This window comes from Pseudorasbora parva, chromosome 25 (assembly GCF_024679245.1).
Source record: "Pseudorasbora parva isolate DD20220531a chromosome 25, ASM2467924v1, whole genome shotgun sequence".
NCBI classification, from domain to species: Eukaryota; Metazoa; Chordata; class Actinopteri; order Cypriniformes; family Gobionidae; genus Pseudorasbora; species Pseudorasbora parva.
Genome location: NC_090196.1, coordinates 35,002,443 through 35,017,740, shown reverse-complemented (window position 1 = coordinate 35,017,740; position 15,298 = coordinate 35,002,443). Strand labels below are relative to the sequence as shown.

Below are 15,298 nucleotides of genomic sequence, written 5' to 3'. Positions count from 1 at the left end.
ATATCCAAACTTTCTTAAAACAAGACATATACTGGATAAGAGAAATGACTGAAGACATTAAGTTGTTAAAAACTTATCAAAATGAAGAGAGTTTGTGCTTAAAACAAGAACAAATATCTGCCAGTGTAGTCAGAAAATCATCTTAATTTAAAGGGAAACAGGATTATTTTCTGACCCCACTGGCTGATATTTGTTCTCGTTTTAAGCACAAACCAAAAACGTTCAGTCTTGTATCTTGATTTAAGTATGTTTAGATATTTTTGCTGACAACAAGACAAAAATACAGAGAAAAGAACTTCATGTTTGGCACTCAAAAATAATTAGTAAACTGCACAATTATTAAAAAAAGATGTCAAGAACACTATTAGAAAACAATTTTAATAAAAAGTTCTTAACTCAATTTTAAAGAACCCTAAATGTGAAAAAGGTTCTGTATAGAACTCTAGAGTTCTTGACTCAATTTTAAATAAGTGAGTTATGTCAGAAAGGTTCTATATAGAACCTTTTTGGCATAACGGTTCTTAAAACAAACATTCAAGAACCCTAGATTTCTAAATATAACCTTTTTTGATATTTAGAGTTCTTTAAAATTTAAATAAGGACCATGAAGTTCTAAATAGAACCTTTTCACCATAAAGGTTCTTTAAAATTGAGCCAAAAACCATAGATTTCTATATAGAACCTTTTTGGCATAAAGTTTCTTAAAAAAAAAAAAAAAAAAAAAAAAACACATTCAAGAACCCTAAAAATCTAAACAGAATCTTTTTGATATTTTGGGTTCTTTAAAATTGAACTAAGAAACCTAAAGTTCTAAATAGAACATTTTCAGAATAAAAGTTATTTGAAATTGAGTCATGAATCCTAGAGTTCTATATAAAAAACTTTTTGGCAGATATTTGTTCTTCTTTTAAGCACAAACATGATGCTCACTTCTTTTTGAGGATTTTGTCAGCAAACAAGACTTGCTTCTCCAGTAAATGCATCTTGATTTTAGAATGTTTGGATATTTGTACTGGAAATCAAGACAGAAACCCAGAGGAAGAGCATCATGTTTGTGCAGTAGATGATGAGGACAGGCCTGAGTCCTAATCAGTCATATTAGTGATCTCACATGATCTCAGAACATCGAACTTCATCATGTAGGACGCTCTGCTCTGTTTCTCTCTGAATAAATGAATCCAGTGTGGATCCGTGTGTGTGTGTAAGAATGACAGTCATGCAACCGTCGGAGGGAATTCCATGCAGTGGGACGATGAGGTCAAGCCGGCTTACAAATTCACTTGTCCAAAAGTAAAGCCAAAGTCCAAAGGAAGCCCTTCACATCACAATACAGCAACATTTACAATCTGTCCTCCAGATGAAAATCAAATTAATATGAAATAATTTAAGATTTCATTATTTAATTAATTTGCATTGTCTCCTTACATAGAACTTTTTGGCCAAAAAGGCTTAAAACCAAGTCAAGAACCCCAGAGTTCTAATTTAGGGTTCTTAAAATTGAGGCAGAACTCTAGAGTTCTATATAGAACCTTTCTGGCATAACTCGCTTATTTAAAATTCAGTCAAGAACAATAGAGTTCTATATAGAACTCTATGGTTTTTGGCTCAATTTTAAAGAACTTAATTCAAAGGGAAAACGAGATTAGAGCCGCGTTTCCACCGCAGGAACTTTACCCAAGAACCAGGAACTTTGGGTGGTACTCGGTGTGTTTTGACCGTAGGAACCAGGGTCTAAATGGAGTTCCGGGTAAATATTTTCCCCTCCAAACGGCCCTGCTCGCGAGGTAGTACTTTTTCAAAGTTCAGGAACTTTCGAGGGCGGGACTTGGGCGCTGAACATGCTGATTGGTTTAGCATTTTATTTCAACCGGCATTTTTAAAAGTCTTTTGCGAGGTTCGTTCTACGTTCAGTAAACATCAGTCTTGCTCTCTGTCTGATGGCGCACGTTCATCTCCGCCATCGCATGTTCAATGTCCGTAATAGCTGATAATAATATACATTGTCATTTTAAATCTAGCTTTACAAGCTTTCTGAATATGCGCTGCATGCTGCTGAATCTCCAGTGCTCTTTTCTGTCGTTGTTAATTACCTCTTTAGTAAACCTATACATAACCAGCAAAAGCAGCACAGCTTAAATCTCTTCCATACTCGTTATTCTTTTTTTTAGTCTATTTTTCATCATGTAAACGACCTGACCGATTACTATAAGTGTGCGTCCTTACATGACGTGACAGCGCGCCGCGCTCATGTTGACAAGAGAGGAAAGCTCATTTTTCTGAGGGGTATACTTTTTATTTTGTAAGTTATGAAGATAATGTTGGAGTAATGACACAGCGTATATTGCCCCAGGCAGTTTTTACTTTAACTGCGCCTGACAGAAGAATTAATTTTTTTCTGAGATGATTATTACACTTTACAACAAATAAATAGCTTATTATATAATACTGTATTAATCCTGGTGGCTGTTAAGAGTTGCTATGGCTACAGTTAACACATTCCAGCTGCTGGAGAAAACAGCGTCGACATTTTTGATGCGGCAGACAAACTGCATGTGACAAAATGATTGCGACTGAAAGTCATTACATGTACACCAGATCGGTTTAGATAACGTCTCATGTAAACAGTCCACTAAATCTTTCAATTGGTACAAAAAAATGTCATAATTTTTGTTCATTTTTGCAGTCGCGCAAAAATGATTACTGTCCGTCACTGACTTGGAGGAGCAGTCGCGCGCATTCCTCCATCAGCGGACTAATCTGCCTAATCTTCTCGGTACTTTAGATCGTGGTGGAAACGCAGACAGTTGCAGGTCTGGGGGGAGAAAGGTTCCTGTAAAAAAGTTCCTGGTACAAATTGTTCCGGGTAATTTTGGTGGAAACGGGGCTTAGGTTTCTGCCTCAATTGGCAGATATGTTCTTGTTTTACATTTACATTTACATTTATGCATTTAGCAGACGCTTTTATCCAAAGCGACTTACAACTCAGGAGAACAGGAAGCGATCCGTCAAGAAGAGGCAAAGAAACACAAAAAGTGCCCCAAATACCAAGATTTGTACACTACTCAGAGTAGCAAAACCAGAAAAGGGAAGAAGAAAAAAGAAATAGAGGAGGAAAGAGTTTTTTTATGTAAGATTAAGTGCTCATGGAAGAGATGAGTTTTTACCTGTCTTTTGAATGAAGCGAGTGATTCTGTCATGCGTATGGAGGACGGAAGATCGTTCCACCAACCAGGAACATTGAAAGAAAAAGTCCTGGAGAGGGATTTCATGCCTCTCTGTGATGGTACCACAAGCCTTCGCTCATTAGCTGAGCGAAGGCTTCTGGTGGGTGTGTAGACTCGTAGGAGTGAGTCGAAGTATGCGGGTGCTGAGCTTGTGGAAGATCCATAAGCAAGAGTCAGAGCTTTGAATTTGATCCGGGCAGCGAGTGGTAGCCAATGCAGAGAGATGAATAGAGGTGTGACGTGAGCCCTTTTGGGCTCATTGAATACAAGACGTGCCGCAGCGTTCTGGATCATTTGCAGCGGTTTGATTGCACAATATGGAAGTCCAGCCAGAAGCGCATTGCAATAGTCAAGTCTAGAAATGACCAGGGCTATGACAAGAAGTTGTGTTGCATGCTCCGTAAGGAACGGTCTGATTTTCCTGATGTTGTGCAATGCAAACCATGACCGAGCTGTCTTTTTTGAGATGTGGTCTTTGAAGGACAGCTGGTCATCAAAGATTACTCCAAGATTTCTGACCGACCCTGAAGGAGTAATCAAAGATGAACCTAGCTGGATGGTAAAATCGTTTTAAGAATGTTTAGATATTTGTGCTGGGAAAACAAGGCAAAAAATCCTGAGGAAGAACTCATTTAATACAGTGTAAACAGCTGTCGGTCGGTCCGTCTGTTTTGAACAGGGCCGGGTCTTTATTATGTTCTGCACCTGCGCTCTCTGAGAGCTGCTTTTGTGAGGGTCTTTCAGAGAAACTTACACGTGCCCCAGCTCGTGAGCGATGGTGAAGGAAGAGCTCAGGCCGTTCTCCTCGCTGATGGAGCAGCTTCGGTACGGGTCGCACATCGTTCCCAGCTCCGCCAAACCTTCAGATTTACACACACAGAAAAAGAAAGCATGACATTATCCACCGCTTTTCAATTGGAAGGATTGCAGGGCAGCTTGGATGAGATTACGGGCCCTAAACACCTGCTGGGGCCCTGCACAGGTCACTGGGTCTGTGCTGACGTGCAGGACTCATTCATGACCCACAGCTGGTCCTGTATGATGCACTGATGACAGTCAAATGAAGCTCAGCTGACAGACTTCCTGTAGGGTCTGGTTCTGCTTCAGGAACCAGATTTCATTTCAGGATCCAGATTAAGTGACACACTAATGAAAATGTCCTTTATAGAGCCTACTATTATTTAAAACAAAAACATATGTGAAAAGGTTAACCCTTCAGAAACAACTATTTTTTGCATTTTCAAAGCATTTTGAGTGAATTGTCCAGCTGTACGCACTGCAAAAAAAAATGCTCTTCTTATTTAGTTTTTTTTTTTCTTGTTTCCAGTCCAAATATCTAAATTTTCTTAAATCAAGATGCATTTACTAGATCAGTAAAATGACATAAGATAATTTTTCTTGTTTTCTGGGGAAAAATATCTAAATGAAGTGAGTTTTTGCTTAAAACTAAAAAATGATCTACCAATGGGGTGAGAGAAATAATCTTATTTCTGTTTGGAACGGAAACAAGAAACAAGATTTCAAACAGAAATAAGATTTTTTTTTTCACCCCATTGGGAGATCATTTTGCCTGTTTTAAGCAAAAACTCACTTCATTTAGATTTTATTTTCAACAAAAAAAGAAAAAATAGCACATGTCGTTTTACTTTTATAGTAAATGCATCTTGATTTAAGAATTGTTAGATAGTTAGGCTAGAAACAAGACAAAATGACTGAGTAAGTAGAGCATTTTTTGCAGTCCGATACAGGTTTGAGTGAACATAATGACCACCTGTTCATTCATCCTGCAGAAATATTACATCAGGACAGTCAGCAAGTCTGAACATTACAGTGTGATGTGCTGAAAAACAAAGAAAATCCTTACCTAACGTGTCACACTTGTCTTTTGCACGGCAGATGTCCTCCCTGAGAAACAAACACTCATGATACAACACACACTACACGAGTGTTTACGCTTTAATCAAGTTCAATCCACTGGCGTAATGAAGATCACATGATCAAAGGTTTGACTTAAGAAGGCAAAGGTTAAGTTAAGGTCACCTGGTTATGAGAAGGGCCGTGTCATGATGACTCGGGTGACTGTCGTCCAAAACATTGTGACTCTGTTGCCACACGCAGAAGTTATGAAGCGTGGCAGTGGCGTAGAAGTTTATATTCGGTCCTTCCTGAGGAGAAACACACACTTTAAAACACTTATTATTATTTAAAAAAAAAAAAAAAACTATTTATCTAAGGTACAACCCTTTTTTATCCTAAGCTTCTATACAAAAGAGTCGGCTCAGATCATTAGATGAGAAATGATTAAGATCATATTAAGATCTCTGACTTTTGAAAGCATACTTTGAGGTCATGAGCCAATTTGAGCACAGTTTGAGACATTATCTCTTCTGAAACTGTAATGAGAATGTTGGGGTCAGTTTCTCTGGAGAAACATCTAAAACACAGGAGACTTCAGCAAAAGTCTCAATTTAATCTCACTGCTGTCTAAGAGAAACAAATGAGAACTTCGAGATCTCATGGAGCTCGTTTATGTCTCTGGACACTGCATTATTTCCCTAAAGTATCAACTTTGTCTCAGATGTTTCCCCTAAACTTCCACATAAATGAGTCGGCTGAGATAGTTTGATGAGAAATGATTGAGATCATATTGAGATCTCGGAATTTTTACGTCAAGACTTTGTGGTCTGGGCACAGATTGAGACATTGAGATTTCTTCTGAATCTGTAGAAGAGACACGTTTAAGATTATTGGGGTCTTTTTCTTTGGAAAAGCTTCCCCAAGAGTCTCAATTTAATCTCACTGTTGTCTAGGAGAAACAACTGAGAATGCAAAGAGATCTCATGTTTCTTGTTTATGTCTCAGGACACTGCATTATTTCACTGAAGAATCAACTGTGTGTCAGATGTTTGCCCTAAACTTCGACATAAATGAGTCGGCTCAGATCATCTGATGAGAAATGATTGAGATCATATTGAGATCTCTGATTTTTGATGGCAGATTGAGCCAATCTGAGCACAGCTTGAGACATTATTGAGATCTCTTCTGATACTGTCGAAGAGATATGTGTGAGGTTATTTGGGTATTTTTCCCTGAAGAAACATCTGAGACACAGGATACGTCTCAATTTAATAAACTTCTATCTAGGAGAAACAATTGAGAACACAGATCTCTTGGAGCTCGTTTAAGTCTCTGGACACTTAATACATTATTTCACTGAAGAATCAACTGTGTGTCAGATGTTTGCCCTAAACTTCGACATAAATGAGTCGGCTCAGATCATCTGATGAGAAATGATTGAGATCATATTGACTTCGCTGATTTTTGATGGCAGATTTTGGGGTCTTGAGCAAATCTGAGCACAGCTTGAGACATTATTGATATGTCTTCTGATACTGTCAAAGAGATATATGTGTGAGATTATTTTGAGCATTTTTTAGAGAAACAACTGAGACACAGAGACATCTCCATTTAATCTCACTGCTGTCTAGGAGGAACTGAGAACTTAAAGAGACATCATTTGTCATTCTTCTTTCCAAAAGGATGTTTTCTGATGTACCTGTTCGTTATGTAAGATGATCATATTGCTCGTTTTTGTCTCAGGACACTTAATGCATTATTTCACTGAAGTATCAACCTTGTTTGTATCAACCTACACAACCTACATACAACCTACAACACACAAAAATGAGTCGGCTCAGATAATTTGATGAGAAATGATTGAGATCATATTGAGATCTCTGACTTTTTACGTCAAGACTTTGGGGTCTTGAACAAATTTGAGCACAGATTGAGACATTATTGAGATCTCTTCTGAAACTGTAAAAGAGACACGTGAGGTTATTGGGGCTTTTTATCTGGAAATGGCACAGGAGATGTAGTCTGAGAGAAACAACTGAGAACCCAAAGAGACATCATTTGTCATTCTTCTTTCCAAATAGACGTTTTCTGATGTACCTGTTCATCATGTATGACGATGAGTTTGATGATCATGATGTTGATGAGATTTCCTACACTGGGGTCTCTGTAGATCGCAGCCACCTGAAACGACAGAGGCGTTCAGTCAAAAATACCCATAAACCACTGCTCTTCCGAATACACCAATAACTGACACATCAGATGTCTATGAATCATGTTTGAGGGTTTTTCTCGCCCAAAAGCCAAATGACTGTCCTGCTCTAGATCTTTTAAACCAGTTTAAAAGAGCAAATTCCAGGTCAAATCCTGTTGTTAGACTGAGGCGAACCAACAGGAAGTCATTAGTTAACCATAAACACTGAGGGTTAAGAAGAAGCCAAAGGGGAAACCTAGACAGACGGCTACAATTACACACGGAGACAGACAGAGAGGAAGATCTCCAATATAAATCACTGTCACACGCACTAATGGAGTCTTCTGATTGGCTGAGAGAACACGCCCACACCACCATGACATCATCAGTACACTAAAACCCAATCAGAGCAACTTTTAATTGTTTACTTGCCTAAATAAAAGGCAGTATAATAAACCTAATTCACTGGATCTCTAATGTGAATGGGCCCTTACTCTCACACTGCAAAAAAAGCTCTTCTTATTTAGTTTTTTTTTTTTTTTCTGGTTTCCAGTCCATATATCTAACAAATTCTTAAATCAAGATGCATTTGCTAGATACGTAAAACGACATAAGATATATTTTTCTTGTTTTGTTGAAAATAAAATCAAAATGAAGTGAGTTTTTGCTTAAAACAGGCAAAATGATCTGCCAATGGGGTGAGAAAAATAATCTTATTTCTGATTGGGACGGAAACGAGAAACAAGATTTCAATCAGAAATAAGATTATTTTTCTAAGTAAGAAGAGCATGTTTTGCAGTGCACTGACAAAGAACCATGGTATTCTCTGAAGGACCTGGTGTAAATATTGTCCATATGTTGTTTTGAACAGTTTTTACTCGTTTATATCTGGATTTAAACCCAAAACTGGCTCATTAAGTCAAAATATATGGACCGGAGCAGTGCAGGTGGTCTGAAGACCTCCTGAGGGTTCATATCAAAGCACGGTCTTGTGGGTTAAAAGTCCAGCCAAGTTATTATGGAGTAAATCAGTGCATGAGGTATGGAAGCAATTATTGATTAAAACTATTTAATAGACTTCGAACAGACTGAATGCTCATGAGACCAACAGCAGATTTACTTGGTCAACATCAAGTCTTACAGACCTGTTCCTCTAACACCACATAATTCATTGTTGATGGTATAAAAGAGGGGGGAATGAAAAAGAAGTGTTCATTTACTTACTACTGACATGATTGTAAGTATGTAGTGCTCCAGGTTTCGGCCATGATGTCGAACCATCTTGGTGTCGGCCGTCACCATGAGCTCAACGAAGCGTGGATATGACAGGAAGCGTCTCTTGCGTGAATGGGAATGGCTGGAATCATATTTGCGCTTCTGCATCATCTCCCGTATCGACATCACTTCCTCTTCCAGAGTTCTGTTGCTATGGAGACTGATGTGATCCTGGTCGTGATGTTCTGGGGGAAAAAAAAACAAATCTTCATTAAGACATTTTACTGTATTACAGTACAAATTGTATTAATAAGATTAATGTATATTAAAATGCAGTAAAATTACTACTTTTGATTTAAATATGCATTTTTATTTGTATTAAATATTTGAATATGCTATTTAATAATGACAAATCTTCATTAAGACGTTGTACTGTATTAACTGAACATTTTATTAATATATATGATAAATGTATATTAAAATGCAGTAAAATTACTACTTTTGATTTAAATATGCATTTTTATTTGTATTAAATAGTTTTATTATGCAATTTATTAATGACAAAGCTTCATTAAGACGTACTGTATTAACTAAACATTTTATTAATATATATGATAAATGTATATTAAAATGCAGTAAATATGCATTTTTATTTGTATAAAATAATTTAATATGCATTTTAATAATGACACATCTTTATTAAGACGTTTTACTGTATTACAGCCAAAATTGTATTAATGTATATGATAATTGTATATTAAAATGCAGTAAAATTACTATTTTATTTTTAATTTTAACAAACTTTTATTATTACAAATATTCATAACCATTTTACTGTATTACAGTAACAATTTTATTAATTTATTACATTTATTTTAATAACACAATAATAACACACTAATTAGTAAAAAAAAAAAAATACACTACAGTAAAAATTAAATATAAATAAAAGGTATCTGTTGCGCTAAGGCAGGAAGAGGAGGAGAGGCAGAGGAGTATCTCAAATGAAAAGGTGTCAGAAATACAAGCAGAACTTCCTATAAGCATAGATGAGCTCAACTAAAGGATAACGGGTAGTATAACGATGCCCGGACAAAGACAGAGTGAACAAGAGGAACTTAAATACAAACACAGAGGACAGGAATAACGAAGGGCACAGGTGACACAGATGATAATTAACTAAACACAGCTGAACAGAACTAGACTAATGAAGGTAACCAAGGGAACAGACAAGTGGCGGGAAACTGAGACAAAAGGAACATATGACCAAAGCAAAAAACACAACAGGAACAGACAGATGTGTGACGGTATCATTACTACAATGATTTAAATACACTTTTTTTTTCTATTTTTTAAATTTACCTAATATAATTAGAAATAAAACATTACAATAATGATTATAATACTAACACTAATTTATTTTAAAATATATTTAAATGCAAATATATAAACATTTCAATTTAATATTTTAGAGTTTCATTATTAATAATAACATAAATATTTCAATAAACAATTTAATAATAACAAATACTTTTATTATACCAAATCTTCATAACCCATTTTACTGCATTACAGTAAAAATGTAATTATTATATGGAATTAATATATATTTAAAGGGAGTATCAGTACTACAATGATTCAAATATTTATTTTGTAATATTTAAAAAATATTTTCAGAAATATAAATAATAATAGTTTATTTGTAAATATATTTATACACAAAAACATATAAATAACTTAACATATAAAACAATTAAAAAAATATTGTTCAATGCTTCATTATATCTATATATATATATATATATATATATATATATATATATATATATATATATATATATATATATATATATATATATAGTTTAAATAGACAAAAATATTAAAAAAAAATTCAGTTTCATTTTAATATTAGAAATACTACAATGGATTATGCATACAAATAAATAATAATGATAATAATATATAAAATAATTTATAAATGTATTTATATATACAAATAAATATTAATATTTTTTTATATTTTTGCTTTAAATTGTAATATAAACATTACCCTTTATTATTTCAGTTTCATTATTAATAGTATACATATTACAATATAATAATAACAATGAAAGTGTTTCCTCTCCAAACAGTGTCTTTGACCCTTTAGTGACAGACTGAAGGAGTGTTTCTGTCAGAGGATCTGAGGCTGAATAACAGGAGGAGGAGCGACTGATGGAAACGCTGAGCCGCAGCTCTCTCTGACATACGGCCACATGTGGGATTACATCAGAGCGGTGCGTGCTGGAAAACAGCCACGTCTGTGTGTGTGTGTGTGTGTGTGTGTGTGTGTGTGTGTGTGTGTGTCTGTGTGTCTGTGTGTGTGTGTTTACTTTTTTATATTACATTGACCAAATGTCCCCACAATGTAATATAAACCTGAGATAAAAACTATAGACATATTTTTTTATCTAATAAAAACATAAAAAAATACAACACTAAAACTTTAAATAAAATGAAAATAAAAACTACTACATGATACTGACTTGATGTTTTATTTCTAAATATACCTTTTACATGTATGAAAAATAAATTTCAGTTTCATTACAATATTATGAATATTACAACATATAAATAATATTAATAATAGAGCCATAATAATACTGCTACTTACTTTTAATAATAAGTATATTATGAAAAAAGTTGATTAGATGGATGGATGGATGGATGGATGGATGGATGATAGATCATCATCATCATCATCATCATCATCATCATCATCATCATCATCATCATCATCATCATCATCATCCTCTTCATCAGCATCATCATCATCATCATCATCATCATCATCATCATCATCATCATCTTCATCATCATCCTCTTCATCATCATCATCATCATCATCATCATCATCATCATCATCATCATCATCCTCTTCATCATCATCATCATCATCATCATCATCATCATTGAGCCGACACTTTGAACGAACTCCAGTGGTCGCAGCAGGAAAAACTTCAGCAAATGAAGACGACACGGCCACACACACACACACACACACACACACACACACACACACACACACACACACACACTCTCTCTCTCTCTACCAGGACATCTGTCATGTGTTTATTCACACAAACACACGGGTGTAAACCACCCTCGTGCTCGCACTTTGAGTCAAGCCAGCGAGAGCGGTTGTTGTTGACGTGACCTTTGACACGAGCCTGGACTTCTTCACAAAGTTTGATGCTGAACTAAACACTGAGATCATTGATGGAAAGTCATAAATCATGAGAATGAACTCTAGTTAAAGTCAACAGGACAGTACAACAGCACGTTCAGTGGACTCTATAGGCCATACTGTACACACGGAGACCTAAAACACGGATCATCCAATCAGATTCCACCATGGGGCTTATCTACTTTAAAGTAGGAATTAAATACATACACATATAAACATACATATATATGTGTAATACAGTTCGTAGATGGGAAGGAAGGAGGCGGGAACCGGCGAACGATCAAAAAACTTTAATTCAAAAGAAATAAACAAAATGAAAGTAAAACCGCGGGCAGCCCCTCACGGACGACTGCCCACAAACACATAAACAAAACATAACATAAAATCCAGGCCTGGTCCTCTCTCCCCTTCCGCAGCTCCTGCTCCTCCTTATATGCTCCCGTCACATGGCCGCGAGACGAGACCGGTGTGCCACGCAGCTGGCACTCGTGAACGTTAATCACCGGCCCGCTCTCGCGGTCCCTCGCCCCGCTGCCTGTCACACCACATACCCCCATCGCCCCTCGCAGGCCGGGGGGCACTCCCGAGACTGCGCTCTACTCCCTCCCCCCCCCCCCCCCTCTCCCGGGACAGAGAGGCGAGAGAAATGTAGACGGGAGCACGAGGAGCCCGCGGACGAGAGAGGGGAGAGAGGGAAAAAAGAAAGAAAGAGGAAAAAAAAATTCTGGTCCGGTTCCCAGACACACTGCCGTTCGGCCCTCCGCCCGCCGAGAGGCTCTTCCTCGCGGTGCTGTGCGATGGCACTGGACGCCTGGTGGGCCGCTCGATCCTCCTCCGCCCCCTGGCGGCCGGCGGTGACTCCTCCTTTCGAGGGACCCGGCGGCGAGCCCCGCGCTCCCTGCTCCTCCCCTGTCAGGCGGATGGCAGCAGGCTCCGGCCCCCGGCAAGCGCGGCGACTCCTCCGCTCCCTCTCGGACGGCAGCCACCCCACCTCGACCCAGGGGCACGGCAGCGAGGTCTCGGTCCCACCTTTCCCGCTCCAGCACCATCGCCTCGGGCAGCCCTCGCGGTCTTTCCTCATCCGCGCTGCCCGAACTCCTCAGCACCGCGATCCCCCTCAGCAGCGAGGGCTCTCCGACAGCGCGTCCCTCCTTCCTCCCGGGCTTCGGCACCAATGTAATACAGTTCGTAGATGGGAAGGAAGGAGGCGGGAACCGGCGAACGATCAAAAAACTTTAATTCAAAAGAAATAAACAAAATGAAAGTAAAACCGCGGGCAGCCCCTCACGGACGACTGCCCACAAACACATAAACAAAACATAACATAAAATCCAGGCCTGGTCCTCTCTCCCCTTCCGCAGCTCCTGCTCCTCCTTATATGCTCCCGTCACATGGCCGCGAGACGAGACCGGTGTGCCACGCAGCTGGCACTCGTGAACGTTAATCACCGGCCCGCTCTCGCGGTCCCTCGCCCCGCTGCCTGTCACACCACAATATGTATACACAAAAATAGAATACAATAAATTAATAAAGAGTCTGAGTCTTCCGATTCCAAGTCTGAGTCCGAGTCCATGGGTTCCGCATGTTTATGAAAATTATGATTCTGATAATTGACAATGAATAATATTAGTGTAGTGGGTCTGTTCAGATCATAAGCCATTTAATATTTTATTTTTGTTTAATTTAATTTTGTTTTATTTTAAATTTAATTTTAGTATTGTTTTGTGTTGTTTTGTTTCATTTAACTTTGTTTAATAATTTTTTTAAATTTCATTATTTAATTATTTTATTTTATTATTTCAGTTTAATTCATGTTTATCTTATTTGCACCATTGAAAATGTTTTCTTAAGGTTGTAGTTTTAGTTAATGATAACCACCCTGATAAACACTAAATATGAGCAATAGCGAAAGTCAAAACTTAACACTAGTAAACAGAAAACATGTAAAAAACTGACTCAACAAACCAAAGAGAGAAACACAAACTGATCATCTAAACAGCAGACAGAAGAGACGAAACGACCCGCATCGCCCTCAACCCTCATCTTTCTGTCCACATGACCTGAAGAGCCAGATAAAAGCCAGCGTGAACACACTCATCTGAACGCCAGGAACATCACATCTCAAAACCCAAAACCTCAATTTAAGACATCTTATTACAACAATTAAGGCGCTTTTTATATAATTTGAGATATTTAAAACTTCTTTTTTTTTCACACAACAACTCCTAAATACATTTTACAGTTTACACACATCTATTTTTAGTCACAAACCTTCAAAATTGTAGATGAATGCAAAATTAAAGGGGCCTTATGAATTCAGAAACTCTTGTTATTAGCAGCACCGGTGCATGTTTAGAGAACTGCAGCCTGGAATATATTGCCAAAGACTTTATATACAGGAAGACGGCTCACTCCAATATGAGTGGGGGAAAGTGCAACGCCCCGTATTTGCCGAATAAACCCCGCCTTCTAAATTAAAGAGCCAATCGTTGATTAGTAAAGTGATTGTGTCACTGCAGCTGCAGTTAGAAGCTCAGATGTTTCCCCATTCAAAGAGACAGGAACTGCACATACATGCCCGAGAGGCGTTTCTAAGATGGCCGCCGAGTGAAAGGACTTTGTTATTGCTCACACTAGTGCACACGACAGCGATGGCAAGTTGAATATGTGCTGTGCGTTTTCCTCTCAATAACAAAAACACAACACGAATGACAGAAAACAGCAGCTCAGAAAGCATCTGATCATAGAGATGTTTGCCCCAGCTCTGAGATTCACAGTCGACAGATGAGGTGATTAAAATGACACTGCTGTTTGAGACTATAGACTGTATAGATCTGGCGATGTGAGGCTATAGTTTGAATGAATCCCTTTTGGGTCAATTTAGGTGCATGACACATTGACATTTCAGTACAGAACAGCTTTTGGTGTTACCCTGGACATTGGATACACTGCAAAAAAAAAATGCTCTTTTTATTTAGTATTTTTTTTTTCTTGTTTCTAGTCCAAATATCTAAATATTCTTAAATCAAGATGCATTTGCTAGATCAGTAAAATGACATAAGATATTTTTTCTTGTTTTCTGGGGGGGGGGGGGGGAATCTAAATGAAGTGAGTTTTTGCTTAAAACAGGCAAAATCATGTGCCTTTTTGTCTGAGAAAAATAATCTTATTTCTGACTGAAATCTTGTTTCTTGTTTCCGTCTCAAACAGAAATAAGATTATTTTTCTCACCCCATTGCCAGATTATTTTGCCTGTTTTAAGCAAAAACTCACTTCATTTAGATTTTTTTTTTTAAACAAGAAAGAATATTGTCATTTTACTGATCTAGTAAATGCATCTTGATTTAAGAATATTTAGATATTTAGACTAGAAACAAGACAAAATGATTAGGTAAGAAGAGCATTTTTGCAGTGTATGCATTAGTTTCATGTGTCATTGAACAGAAGAGAGGTTCGCGGGGCGTGTAAACATCAAGTGATTTTGATTTTCCTGGTATAAAAAATTCATAAAAATCAGTCTACAGGCTTAGACAGCCAAGGAAGTCGGGGAAAGTCTCTCTTTTTTTTCTTTCTTTACAAGCTGTG

General features: G+C 37.5%; 1 protein-coding gene across 1 annotated transcript in view; it reads right to left on the bottom strand.

The window, feature by feature from the left end:
* Window positions 1-15,298, bottom strand: part of LOC137065049 (A disintegrin and metalloproteinase with thrombospondin motifs 20-like) — a 67,800-nt gene that overhangs the window by 33,669 nt on the left and 18,833 nt on the right. The window contains exons 4-8 of the mRNA XM_067436614.1: window positions 8,497-8,732; window positions 7,179-7,262; window positions 5,265-5,389; window positions 5,089-5,129; window positions 3,979-4,084 (exon numbers count right to left, since the gene is read on the bottom strand). Coding sequence (XP_067292715.1) covers window positions 3,979-4,084; window positions 5,089-5,129; window positions 5,265-5,389; window positions 7,179-7,262; window positions 8,497-8,732 — 592 coding nt within the window. The remainder of the gene's footprint in view (window positions 1-3,978; window positions 4,085-5,088; window positions 5,130-5,264; window positions 5,390-7,178; window positions 7,263-8,496; window positions 8,733-15,298) is intronic.